General features: G+C 47.9%; 1 protein-coding gene across 2 annotated transcripts in view; it reads left to right on the top strand.

Annotated features, from left to right (window-relative positions):
• Nucleotides 1-8,468: 8,468 nt before the first annotated feature.
• Lmo1 (LIM domain only 1) overlaps nucleotides 8,469-14,284 on the top strand; it is a 36,263-nt gene continuing 30,447 nt past the window's right edge. The window contains exons 1-2 of one of the 2 annotated variants that reach the window (XM_057778586.1): nucleotides 8,469-8,680; nucleotides 13,029-13,288. In XM_057778586.1, coding sequence (XP_057634569.1) covers nucleotides 13,264-13,288 — 25 coding nt within the window. In that variant the 5' untranslated portion in view covers nucleotides 8,469-8,680; nucleotides 13,029-13,263. The remainder of the gene's footprint in view (nucleotides 8,681-13,028; nucleotides 13,289-14,284) is intronic. The other variant, XM_057778587.1, reaches the window with a different exon arrangement.

A 14,284-nucleotide genomic window follows, 5' to 3' on the forward strand; every position in this document is an offset into this window, starting at 1 on the left:
TTATTGGCCTCTCATTATACAATGTCCTTTTTACAAACCTACTGTTTATTCTCATTAGTTCCTTTTCTCATCTTACTGAGTTATAATATCCAGAAAATATTGAATAATAGATCCACTAATGGGCCTGGGCTAGAGTTCGGTGGTAGCGCACTTACCCAGCATCTGCGAGTTCCTGGATTTGAACTCTGCCTTGCACGATGAGTGGTTTTCTTTTATTTCCATGTCTCTGAATGTTTTATTACCAACATATGCTGAATCTGGTGATTCTTGACTTTTGTTTTGGCTGTTTTGAGACAGACTCTGACATAGCCCAGGCTAGCCTCAAACTGTCTATGTAGCCAAGGTTGACCTTGAACTCCTGGTCCTCCTACCTCCACCTCACTAGTGCTGGGATTATAGCATGTGCCAGCATGCTGGGTCTGATCTTTGGGCATATGTTACTGCTATATTTTGTTCCTTTATTTGTTGATGTGGGTATTCACGTAGGTAGGTGTTCTGATGCTGATTCAGGTTTGTAGTGTGTCAATAAACCTACCTCTTTTATAGTGTGCTATTATTTTGGTACTTCCCCATCTCCAGTTGGTTAATACCTTATTTCAGACTTTATACTCCTATCAAACTGTTCTGTGATTTTTTTTTCCGTTCTTTTAAAAAATCAATCTTTATAAGGTTAGGGAATTAAGAAATTGCTAGCTCATAAAACAATCCAGGAAGCTCTCCAACTTTTTATATTGCTTGGGATGGTTTAAGTAGCATTACATTGGGCTTTAAAATGTGTAAAACTTCAGATGATAAACAGGCTGAGAAAGAAATCAGAGACACATCGCCCTTAACAATAGCCACAAATAGCATAAAATATCTCAGAGTAACTCTAACCAAACAAATGGAAGACTTGTATGACAAGAACTTTACATTTTTGAAGAAAGAAATTGAAGAAGATACCAGAAAATGGAAAGATCTCCCATGCTCTTGGGTAGGTAGAATTAACATAGTGAAAATGGCAGTCTTACCCAAAGCAATCTACAGATTCAATGCAATGCCCATCAAAATCCCAGCAAAATTTTTCACAGACCTTGAAAGAATAATACACAACTTCATATGGGAAAGCAAAAAACAAAACAAAACAAACAAATAAATAAAAACCCAGGATAGCCAAAAAATCCTGTACAATAAAAGAACTTCTGGAGGCATCACAATTACTGATTTCAAACTCTGCTACAGAGCTACAATACTGAAAACTGGCATAAAACAGACAGGAAGACCAATGGAACCAAATGGAAGACCCAGATATCAATCCATACATCTATGAACACTATTTTTTGACAAAGAAGCAAAAAATATAAAATGGAAAAAAGAAAGCATATTCAACAAATGGTACTGGGATAACTGGATATCAACATGTAAATAGATTCATATCTATCACCATGCACAAAACTCAAGTCTAAATGGATCAAAGACCTCAACATAAAGCCAACCACACTGAACCTCATAGAAGAGAAAGTGGGAAGTACACTTGAGCACATTATACAGGGGACCACTTTCTTAATATAACCCCAGCAGCACAGACACTGAGAGAAATAATTAATAAAAGGAACTTCCTGAAACTGAAAAGCTTCTGTAAAGCAAAGGACATGGTCAACAAGACAAAACAGAAGCCTACAGAATGGGAAAAGATCTTCACCAACCCCACATCAGACAGAGGTCTGATCTCCAAAATATACAAAGAACTAAAGAAATTGGTCATCTAAAAAACAAATAATCCAATAAAAAATGGGGTACAGACCAAAACCAAGAACTCTCAACAGAGGATTCTAAAATATCTGAAAGGCACTTAAGGAAATGCTCAACATCCTTAGCCATCAGAGAAATACAAATCAAAAAAAATCTGAGATTCCATCTTACACCTGTAAGAATGGACAAGATCAAAAACACTGATGACAATTTATGCTGTTATTTGAGAAGTTATTGCCAGTGGGAGTGCAAGCTTGTACAGCTGCTTTGGATACCAGTATGGTGATTTCTCAGAAAATTAGGAAACAACCTTCCGCAAGACCCAGTAATACTACTTTTGGTATACACCCAAAAGATGCTCAACCGTACCACAAGGATCAACTATGTTCATGGCAACACTGTTCGTCATAGCCAGAACCTGAAAACAACCTAAATTCCCCCTCAACTGAAGAATGGATAAGGAAAATGTGTACATTTACTGTACAGCAGAAAAAATATATCTTGAAATTTGTGGGCAAATGGATGTATCTAAAAAAACATCATATTGAGTGAGGTAACCCAGACCCAGAAAGACAAACAACATATATACTCACTAATAAGTGTCTTTTAGACATAAAGAAAAAAAAAACAGCCTACAGTTCACAATCCCAGAGAACCTAACAACAATGAGGACCCTAAGAGAGACATACATGGATCTAATCTTCATGAGAAGTAGAAAAAGACAAGATCTCCTGAGTAAATTGGGAGCATGGGGACCATGGGAGAGGGTTGAAGAGGAAGGGAGGGGTGAAGAGAAAATATATAGCTTAATAAAATCAATAAAGAATTTTAAAAATTATAAAAAAAAGTGTAAAACTTGCTGCAATACAATCTCTGAGTTTTAAAATGTTTTAATTGTGATAATATATATATATAATATATATATAATATTCATTGTCCCTATACTCCCTAGGTTTATATGTTAGTTTTTCATATTTATATTGTTGTGCAAGCATTTTTTTTGCTTGAAAATCAGAAATGGTGTGCCTATTAGACAATAACTAACTCCACACCGCTCCCTCCTCCCTGTCCCTGGCAGGGATCATTCTACTCCGTGTCTGAGTAGACCAGTCACCCCGTGTGCTACATATTGTGAAGTCAAACAGTATTTTCCTTTTCGTAACTGGTTTATTTCACTAAGCATCACATACTAAAGGTTGTCCATGTTGGAGCATGTTCCTTCTTTTTAAGGTTGACTAATATTTCACTGTAGGAATAAACCACACTTAGTTCACCCACTTACCTCTTGGTGGACTCGGGAACTGGTTCCACCTACTGACGACTGTAAACAATGCTGCTGGGGAAACTAACTCCCAGTTCTTTGGGGGTGCATATCCAAAAGAGGAATTGGTGGAGCACATGGAATCTTGCCATGTTTTAATGACAGAGTGTTGATTTCTTTATTAGTCTCTTCCGTCTATGGGGTGAATGTGAATTTTGATATCTATGCTTGGTTTTTTTTTTTTTATAATTTTCTACCTTGCTTGATATCATCCATTTCCTCTGGCTTTTCACACTGACTTTCACGGGTCTAGACAGACGAATGTTACGGCTCTTTAACACACTCTGTACCGGTGATGATCTCCGCCACTCTCTACTCTCACGTGCTTGTTTGTATTTGATATTGTACATTTTTGCTTTCTTTATTTCTTAATCAAGTTTTCCAGAAGGACTTTTTCTATTTTGTTGGCCTTTTTTATAAAAGTAGACTGGGTTTTAATTTTTCTTATTAATTATTATTTTTGATATTTTCAATCACTTTCTAACTTTAATTTGACTAACTTCCTTATGTTTTTATAGACTTGTTTGCACTTTTTCATCTTAAAACATTTAATTACATTTTGGGTTTTTTTTTCTTTCTTTGTTTGTTTGTTTCGAGACAGGGTTTCTCTGTAGCTTTGGAGCCTGTCCTGGAACTAGCTCTTGTAGACCAGGCTGACCTCAAACTCACAGAGATCCACTTGCCTCTGCCTCCTGAGTGCTGGGATTAAAAGTGTGCGCCACCATTGCCCGGCTTAATTACATTTGTTATTGAAGGCGGAAGGATGTGCATGCATGCATCAGTGCATATGTGGAAGCATGCATGCATCAGTGCATATGTGGAGGTCAGTGGATACTTGCACGAGTTAGCTCGCCTTTTACCCAGTGGGAACCAGGGATTGAACTCTGGTCCTTAGGCTTGGAGACTGGCATCTTGACTATCTGAACCATCTGGAAGGTCTTTGTCTGTTCTTTTTCTATTTCTTATATTGTGTATATAGATTATTTATTTTAGGTCTTTCTCTCCCCCCTCCATTTTCTATTTTCTTTCTGATATTAAAAGCATTTAAGGGTATAGATTTCCCCTCTGACTACAGCTGTGTCTCATAGGTTCTGCATGGCGTGCTGTTGTTGTCATTTCCATTATTAGATGATTTCTATTTTAGGTTTGATCTCATTTTTGATTCAAAAGTAACTCCAGAGCGTATGCTTTCATTTTCAAGCCGTTTATGCTTTTAGCCTTGAAGTTTGCTTTGTTTGACATTAATATTGCTGTTTTTACTCCCTCTCTGCTTGCATTTGCTTGGTATATTTTTTGCCCCTTGCTCTATTTTCAGTCTTTTTTTATCACCTTGTTTTGGGAGAATTTCTTGTAAACAGCATTTGGTTGTATTTTAATTTTTAACTTACTCAGACAATCTGTTTTGCAGTAGGGAAATTCACTCTCTCTGCATTCCCTGTAATATACTGATGCATGAAACTCCATTGCTGCCAGGGGAAGTGGGCAGTGGACCTGCTTGGTATTGTTCTAGTCCATCCTGTCGACAAAGCCTTTCCCATCCTGTCTGTCGAACAAGTGAAGCTTATTGGAACATAAAGACTATATAAATGCTAAGTACCAGTCCTAAACAGTTCCAATAATTTAACCCAAATTCTGTTGCTCCAATTCTTTTTTCCAGGACATCTTCTCCACAACGTGCAAGACCTTTTAAAAATGCTTATGTGTACAGCTCAAATGCCCTCTAGACACCACTAGATTTCAAGTTCCCAAGAGTAATTTCCTGACAATCCAAGGGTAGAGAGGTAGGATTGATGGGCTAGGAGGATCAATGCCTCCCTACAGTTAGAGCAGCTGTCTCGTTCTCTGCCAATGCCACCACGCTGCTGATCCCTCCCTCCCTCCCCCACCCCTTCTTAGTCCAGCAAGGTGACACCTTAGCTTCTAGGGACAGTTGTTTTATAGGGGCTCCCAAGGCAGCATTATAGAGTTCCTAGTGACCCAGTTTCTTCCTTTCTCCACGGTCCCTTCTTGGCCTAGCAGCATGTTTGAAACCATTGCTTCCTCCAAACTAGGCCTTGCAGCCTAGCCCAGTGCATTGTCTCTCCCTCAGTTTTCAGCGCCTCTCCCCATGCAATCGGAACCTCAGCCCTTATGACAGGTCTACTCATGTCCCAGTCCCAGCTATGAACTAAGTTCAGTATCTTTCACCAAGATTTTGGGCCCCATACAAATGCAAGATGGGGCTAGCTGTCCTTTGTCATCAACAGATAGTATTAGTTGGTATTCTGTAAGCAGTTAGGTCTCTCTCTCTCTCTCTCTCTCTCTCTCTCTCTCTCTCTCTCTCTCTGTGTGTGTGTGTGTGTGTGTGTGTATGTATGTGTGTTCCCTCTCAGCTGGTCCCTTAGGTTCATATAGGCTCTTGCCACAGTCAGGATGGCTGCAAGGAGGCCAGGGCTTCATACTAGCCCCTATGGTACTTTGTATCAATATCAAAAGATGACTTTACCAAGAAGGAGTAGGTGCAGCCTATGCCAGGTATATGGCTTAGGGAGTGGTGGGCAGAGTTTCAGGTCCCAGTTGCCCCCTTTACCAGATGTCCAAGTACAAAGACCAGTTAACACCAATTTTAGGCAGTGGCTCTGCCTGGTCACACGGAGAACTAAACATAAAGAGTCTTGCAGATTGCATTTGTAGAAGAAATATGCTGTGGGTCTCTAGTCCCAGGCCATCTCTTTGACATCCTGGGAAAACTTGGTGTTCTGCCTCTGAGCCTCCATTTTGAAATACACAGTTCAAAAAAGAAGAACTGAGAACTGAACACTGACCCTAAGGCTGACCTCATCACCCATGTCTCCACAGACTCACACACACATCACTCAGGAACCTCCACCTTCATGTGCACAGCCGCTTGGGGGAATGCAGAGAACCAGGGAGGGGCGTCTGTGGAGACAGTTATGTATGAAGAGTCACTGAGGCAGGAGTGCAAGCAGACGGGACTTCATAAACATCATCTAAACTGAAGCAAGGGGCGTGGTGGTGGCCAGGTGTCCCCAGAATACAAGGAGCCTAAACTGATAGATTAAGCACTTCCAAGTTTATCTGTTAAATCCTGGAGAGCCATCACAGATGGTCTGAGCAGGACCTGGGGAGATAACTCAGTTGCTGATGTCCCTGCTTCACAAACCCAAGGCTCTGTGGTTCAGGAATTGAGGAGGCAGAGTCAGGATTCCCTGGGGCTCACTGGCTAGCCAGTCTCTAATTGTTGAAGCCTTGTGTCAATGCAGGTGGACAGTGTTCCTGGAGGGGACATCTGAGATTTCCCTCTGGCCTCCAGATGCACAAGCCCACTCACTCACACACACACATGCATGTGTGCTCAAACCTATGTACGTGTGTGCACACAAACGCACACACACACCTACAGGCACACACAGACATATGGGAACACACACAAATGCATACAGAAAAACTGTTTAAATTTTTAAATCACATTTAATTAGTTCGTTGGTGGGGCAGAGAACACATTCCATGGAGCACATATGGAGGTCAAAGAACCACCAACAAGAGTTCATTTTCTTCTTCAGCCATATGGGTGCCCAGGATCCAACCCAGGTTGCCAGTTGGCTGTAACTGCTTTTGCTTGCTGAGCCAACTCCCTGCACCCCCCATACTCCCCTCCCCTCAAAAAGATTGTTGGAGCAGGAGAGGCACAAGGTAACACTTGGCACCAGGAAGATGACAATTCTGGAACTGTTTAGAATGGAGAGAGAAAGGAATTGGCAAACCCGCCATGGCACGGATACACCCAGGGCCCCAGCATTCCTGGTCACCTAAGCATCCAATTTGGAGGCACCCTCTGAAGGGCCTTCTTTTCATCACTAAAGTGAACATAATTTGTACAATAATTTCAGAAACTTTCCCAGATATTTGGAGACCATTTGCAAAGATGGAGGAGGGCAGGAGGATCAGTGTGAACCCCCCTCTTTCCCCCACCCCTTCATCAGAATGTGTTTTGATAAGTGGGGGCTTGAGGACAGCATAAGGGCTACTAAGCCCCCACCACCACCAATTAAATTTTTTAAGCCTCCATGGAAGGAGTGAATATTAGTTTCCTGATTTATAAAAGCCAAATGGATTAAGCTCATTCATTGCCCGAGGAAACAAAAAGGAAATCTTCAATACCTCTGTGCACATTGAGAACTTGAACAATACCAGTCTTTGGAAAGCAGAAACCTAATTTGGGGGAATCAATTACCCTCTGTGTCCCTGCCTCTGTGGGCTCCCTCCCTGGCTCCCTCAATAGAGATTTCCTGGGAGGTAAAATGTAGAGTCAGGGCACTAGAAGCACACCCTCTCTCCAGCGTTGCGACTGGGGGGAACTAGGATGGGACTGGTGGAGCTGCCCTGGTGTCAAGCATATGTGGAAGTGGGGGCCTTCGTATTACAGCAGAGAGTGAGGGTAGCATTAAATGGGGGAGGCAGTGAGAGGGTAAAAGAGCAGGGTTGGGGTGCATGTAGCAAAACTCACTACAGGAGCAGGTGAGTGGAGCCTGGGTAGATATTGTAGCTTCAACTGGCTCCAGTCTCACCCCTTCTGTCCTCGTTGTCCCTCACCCCTGCCCCAGCCTGGTTTCTCTTTCCTAGTCCGTGCTTTCCAGGTTTGCAGCTGCAATTGCGGGCTATAATGAAAATGGAAGGGGTGAAATGACAGGGAGACAGAACCTCAAAGTCACACACAGAAGCACTCTGCATTCCTGTGCTGGGTCTCCGACCTCGGTCCACAGTCCCAGACCCAGAGCCACACCCACACCAACTCTCTCACACGGAGTCCCACACTCACACCAGAACGTTCATAGATTGGAAAGTGCGTACATCCACACGCGATGGCACAAACGCCACCCTCCCCACCGATGGTAAACTCTCCGAGAGGCCCACCACCCAACTCATCCCTCACTCAGGCATGCGGTCACACACGCACACACACATGCACACAGTCCCTCACAGGCACACATTCTGGCTGTGCTTTTGTGTTTTGTCAGAATTAATGAGAAAAGTTCCCGTGCCCTGCGGGTAATTAGTGTCCTTGGAGTTAAATAAGCTAATGGCGGGCACCTCTGGCCCAAGCAATTATGTTTGTGTATTGAATAATTGATTCAAAGGGGGGAAGGGCCGCTAATCAGATCTGAGCATAATGAATTGATTTAATTAACAGGGGAATCTGAGGGGCTCTGGGAAATGCAAGCTGCACTCTGCTGAGAGCGGGCGCGGCAGATTGCAAGAGGGAACCCGCGTGCGCAGCTGTGGAGGCTGCTCCGGCCCGGGCTCCGGCCCTAGCTCGGTTCAAGCTCCCGCTTGCCTCGGGTCGGGTCCCAGCAGCTCAGCCCACAGGGCTGCAGCCCCGCCCGGCGCCCGCCCCCCAGAGCGCCGCGCCCTCTCTCGCTCCTCCCGCGCGCCCTGCCCGCGGCGCTCCGCTCGGGGCGCCGCTCCGTCCGCCCCCGTTGGCGGCCGCGGGGCGCGGGGCCCACGCGCGACCGCGGAAAGCAGTGCAGGCGCCCGGTTGGCGACGGTCCGAGCCGCGAGTCTCTCTGCGTCCTCCTCCCGCGCCCGGCTGGAGCCGTCTGGGGACTATGGTGTTGGACCAGGAGGACGGTAGGTGCCCGGGGACACTTGGGAGCAGCGGGAGCTCTGTTGAGACCATCTCGACCCGGGTGGTAGAGGCCCAGAAACCGGTCCCCACTTGGAGCCGGTTGTCGTTTCCCGGAAGCTGGTGTGTGTGTGTGTGTGTGTGTGTGTGTGTGTGTGTGTGTGTGTGTGTGTGTGTGTAAGGTGCCAGGCTCTGCGTCCCGCGATGAGGAGTCGCCCCTCCCTGCCCCGCATCCCAGAGCCTGTGAGGAGAGCATGCTCCAGCAGGGAACTTTCTCGCTCCTGCCCCCATCCGGAGCGCACAGAGACCCAAGAGACTAGGCTTCCCGGTAGTACCCATCGCCAGCCAGTTTCTGGGCCTCTCTGAATATTTTCATATTTTTCTACACCTCGGTGTGGAAGGGATCCCCCAGGGAATACTCAGAGAACTTGGCTGGTGAAGGTGCATTTTAACCAGCATGGCCCTTGGGTCTCCCGTCTCTCTCCTAGGGTCCAGGACTTCAGGGCCTACTTGGTGAGTGATGCTGTCTCCCTGCAGGACTAGGAGACTGCATGCCATCAGTTCACCGAGCTACTGTAGTGAGTGTATGGTGGACTGGCCAAGAGAAGTTTGGGATTCCCGGGGTCTCTTTCTGTTGCCAGATCCCTGGTGATCAGTTTGATTAGCAATCCCATATTCCTCTCGTGGTCCCCCCCCCCCCCCCGTGTGGGTTGGGGTGGGAGACTCGGGACAGTTGATTAGGTCTTGATCTGCAGCCCGGACTGGTCAAAACTCTGTAACTCAGGATCATACTCCTTTTATTAAAGAACCCTCATCCCTTAAACTGCTGTAAACTTCGGGCCTCACAAAATCTAAGTCTACCCTTGGATCTAACTAACACCCCTTCCATCGTGGGTATCTCGTCGTCTCTGTATCATCCTCAGGGCTGAGGACAGACACACAGGCATGCCTGGAGTATGACACAGTCAGACAGGAGTCTCAGAAATTTAGGGTTGGGAGCTGCTGATTTGCAGGAAGAGGGTCTGTCTGTCTGGCCTTCTCTTTGGTCTCACTAGTTACTTGTCTTATCCTACCATTTCCCTCATGGTGATCAATCGTCCTGGCTTGTCCAGGGCAGTCTATTTTAGCACAGTCTTGTATCACAGGGAACCCCTCAGTCTTAGGGCAGCCCTGGGTCCTCCTAAACCCCTAGCTGACTAGGGCCTCTTGTATGGGGGCTGGAGGTGGCTTTCATTTAGGGACAGGGTAGATTTGTGCTGATTTGGCGTAGGCATGTCTAAGGCCTAAGTGTTTGTGAATGCAGTTTCTGGAAAGGCCTCTCTAGAATCCCAAAGAGGGAGTCTGCCGACTGTGCACTTCTCCAAGATAAGTTGGTTGTGAATTCCTGTGCATTGGCTGCTTCTGTGTCTGCAGGGGAAAGGCAGGGGACCCAGACTTGGCTATCAGGCATCCTGATGGCACTGCAAATAATGGTTTACTCTGTCCTGTAACTGTCATGTGCACAGGGAAAGGGTCCTTGTCACCCTAAATACCTCTCCAGTCACCATTTACGAGGCCAGTGTGTAACCCCATCCTGGAGATAACTTCACTGTACTGAGAGCAGGGCCCTCAGGCTCAGGCATGTTGGCTAGCCTCTGAAGAGTTCTGGATTATCTGGTCTGCCTGGGCCCTTAGGCATCAAGAGGAATTGCCCCTCACCCCAGTGCAGGAACCCTTTTCTCTGGATGTTTCTGCCAGGCACAGGGATGAACTGCTGGGACCTGTTTAGAAATATGTCAGGCAGCTAGCAACCACCCCCATTCTCTTCCAGGCATCCTTGGGGACTGAAAAAATGGGTGTCCCCCCACCCCTGCTGTCCTCAGAGGCATTTCTGGAAGCACTCTTGGTGTGCTGAAGTGAGCGATGGCTCACCACCTGTGGAATGCACTGAGTGAAAACTACCTCTTCCAGCCCCAGGGCATCTTAGGACTCCACTCAACATTGTTGGCATGTCCCTGGACCTGGAAGCTGTCGGAGAGGGGGAGGGCAGGAGGGTGAGACCCACCTATGAGCTTAAGGCCACCCTACAAGTGAAGTCACATCTGGCTTCTTCCTAGGTGTGAGCTTCAAGATTCTCTAAATCCCCAAAGACTTGCTAGGCAGCTCTGCCACTTAGTTCCGGGGTTCTCGCTTCAGTTTGGGATGTCATGCTCATAGCCAGGGTATAAAGGAAGCCACCTGTGAGGACGAGCCATCTTCACATACAGCACCAATCCCCTGCTGATGTGCCCGCCCTACCTGCTTCTGTAGCTCACTGCTTTGTGCCTCGGACTTAGGGAAGCAGGGGTCCTGACTCCTCAGAGGGATGCCAGCCATGTGGTTCTCAGTTGGGTACCTTGGAAGCTGGGGTTAGTTGAGGTTCAGACAAGAGAGTGGGAATGTGGTTCCAGCTAATTGAGTCCTGATTTGTGGGTCAGGGTCAGACCTCCAAAGCAAGAAGTGGGCCTCTGGAGACCAGGAGGAAGACCTTATGTCTCCAGATAGCGCAGAGATTTCTTCTTCACGATGCTATCCTTGCCGGGCCCTGTACTTGCTACATTGATTGGCCCCAGTTCAGAGAAGGGTGGGGGCTGCACCAGATGGATGGCAGAGGCAGCAACAATGAAGCTCCCCCCCCACACACACACACCTCGAGGGCACAGCTCTGGCTGCAGTGGCAGGGGAGAGATCAAGCTTGCAGTCCTGAGGGACAGCGAGTCTGAGCAAAATGATATATTTAACATCAAATATACTCAAGGACTATTAGGATTAAGTATTCAAGATGAAGGGGAACGCGAAACCCTCTGAGCTGCGGATGAGGCTTCTCATTAGAAACAGCTGCACTTCAGTTCCCTCAGAGCTTGACTTCCCTGCCTCAGAGTGAGGATGGGCTACAGCTCCCCCCATACTCCTGTAAAGTAGGGGGGCCTCCCAGGATGGGAGGGGCAAGACTTAGCCTTCAGGCCTCTTTTGTATGAGACAGTACCCCACCCCACATTATCCGGAGCACTAGTCCACCTTTTCTTGGCCTCTTTAGAGACAGAACAGAGGTGACTAGTTCATAAACAGGGAAACTGAGGCAACAAGAGAAGTGACTTGCCAGCGCTGTCATTTATTAATTGGTAACAAATGAATAGGTTCCCATCTGATGCCCCCCCCCCACTCCAGGAGACTCAACCTTCCTACACCTTGCCAGAGTGAAGTCTTCTGAAACTGCCAGGACCAAGTTCTGAACACATCTTTCTGGAGCCCTTCTTAAACTGAAAAAAAAAAAAAACAAAACAAAAAAACAAACAAACAAAAAAAAAACCATTTCCACTCCATTTTGGAGCTCTATAATATCTGGGGGGGGGGGAACCTCATGGGATTTTAAAAATATATGGCAGCCTGGACCAAGTTTTTCCAGGAAGCATGGTCTAAGAGGAAGAGCACGGGGCCTGTCTTCCTTCCTGCTGTGTGAGTTACAGAGCAAGAATTAGCTTCACAACAGAATCTTGGTTTTCTTCTCTGCTGTATCCCCAGCGCCTTAGAGTAGTGTGTGGCACATAGTAAGTGCTCAGTAAATATTTGCAGAAGGAAAAACGCCTTCAGACATCTATGCTTGCTCAGAGGGAAGCTGAAACAGGACTTGCTTTCTGCACAGAATCAGGAGGCTGATGGGTGGTGGGGACGCGGTAGCAGATGCCTCTGTCCCTGTAGGACTCACAGTAGGAGGTTTTGTGCCCTGCAGAGGAGTTAACTTTGCCAAACAACTACAGAATCAACTAGGAACCCTAGGCAGAGCTGGTAGAAAGGAATCGTGAGGGAAATAGCCCTCCTACGAGGAAGCAGAAACCAGGTTTGAAGGGGCTAGGACCCGCAAGGGTCCACCAGACTGACATTGGAGACCAGGAAGAAACCTTGGGACTCCAGCGTAGTCATTCATCTAGCTGGAGCGTAGAGACCTCCAGGTGGCGCTGCAGAGCCGGGCAACCGCGAGTCTCCACTCCCCATTAACCCGGCAGGGAGGGGGTCCTCGGGAAATGTGTGCATTTATTCAGTAGCAGGAGTGCAAACCTCATACATTGAGGGAGAAAGGCAGCGGGAGTCGGCCGCCGAGATTCCCCCATCTCTTTGAATATAATTTCAGATTGAGATTCAGATTAAATCCGAGGGGAAAACACTTTATGAGGCTGAAAGCTGTGTCGTTGCCAGAGCCAGGGTTATGAGCTATCAAATGCAATTACATTAAGACAGATTATACTGGGCAAATTGAGCCATTTAGAAGGTGAGAATCAAAGAAACGGCTCTGATCCTCTCTTCCCCCTTCTCTCTCCCTCTCTCTCTAAATTGCAGTTCGTAGTTCCTTGCAATTCTGAGGCACAAAAGTAGGTGAGACTGCTTTTGTATCTGCGAAGTGCTTCACTCCTGAATGTAATTCTAGCTGAGTGCAATCTAGGTTAAGAGCCGGACAAGCGGGTAATTAGAGCCCGCTCGCTGCCGGAGGACCGGCCTCCCAGCCGAAGCGCGCCCGGAGTCGGCGCCCTTTTCCCGGCCGAGCCGAACAGCGGCTGGACACGGAGCGCCCGAGATGATGGTGCTGGACAAGGAGGACGGTAGGTGGCGGGCAGGGATCCCGATGCCCCCAAAGCCCTGGTCACGGTGCGCGGGATGCCACGCACCAGGACCCAGGGACACAGACGCGGGGCCACGCCGGATTGTGGAGCCAACCGGCAGCCCGGGGCGGGAAGACAGACCCGGGTGGGGTGGGTGAGCGCCTGGCCTAGCACCCCCAGGTCCCGCGGTTCTCGGGCTGGCGGGCGGGGCGGGGCGATGCGCCTAGGGGCGCCGTGAGGCTTGGGCTGCCCTCTGGTCCCTGCGCCCTGGCGCTTGGCGCTGAGCGTTTGGTCTCTGCGGCTGCTCCTCGCTCACCGCAGCCATCACCCCCGCGCCGGCCGCGTAACTCGAGAGGCGCTGAGCGCCCAGCAAATCAGCAGCTTCGGGGAGAATCGGACTAGAGAGCTTAGGGGCGTAAGGGAGCGCGGACGACCGCGCGAAAGCCGGATGCCTGGCAGAAGGGGGAAGGCCAGCTGGGCCCTCAGGGGAACAGCTGCCCACGGGCATGACTTGGTGCGAGGGACGTCTACTGTGCTGGCCACTATCTCACCTCACGTCTCCTTGAATGTGAAGGCGGGAATTTGATCCACAGAAAGAATCGTCCCGCCACGGGGCCAGTAGCACTCCAGAGGGAGTGGTGGCCCGGATGTATGGTCAAGAACCTGGTTGCATTCAGGAGGGCTTGGGAGCTGAGAGGGTCACATGGTTATAGTACGCCACTAGTTTTTTTTAGCTGGGAGAGTGCCTTGCAGTAAGTGGCCTCAAAGGTTGGGGAATCCCAGCTGCTTTGGAGAGAGAACTCAGCACGTGCCCGGTGAACTAAGACAGGCACCAAGGTCCAGGGAGTGGCTGTCTCAGGCCCTTGGGCCCTGTAGGTAAGGCTTGTATGTTCTGTAGGAGCTGTAGGGAGAGTTGGGCAAGATTGTTGGCAAGACCACTGCTGCCGACATTTGGGTGGGGACTGGAAAGGCTGGGAGTAATGGGACATCCCCAGG

The sequence above is a fragment of the Chionomys nivalis genome, chromosome 8, assembly GCF_950005125.1.
Source record: "Chionomys nivalis chromosome 8, mChiNiv1.1, whole genome shotgun sequence".
Classification (NCBI taxonomy): Eukaryota; Metazoa; Chordata; class Mammalia; order Rodentia; family Cricetidae; genus Chionomys; species Chionomys nivalis.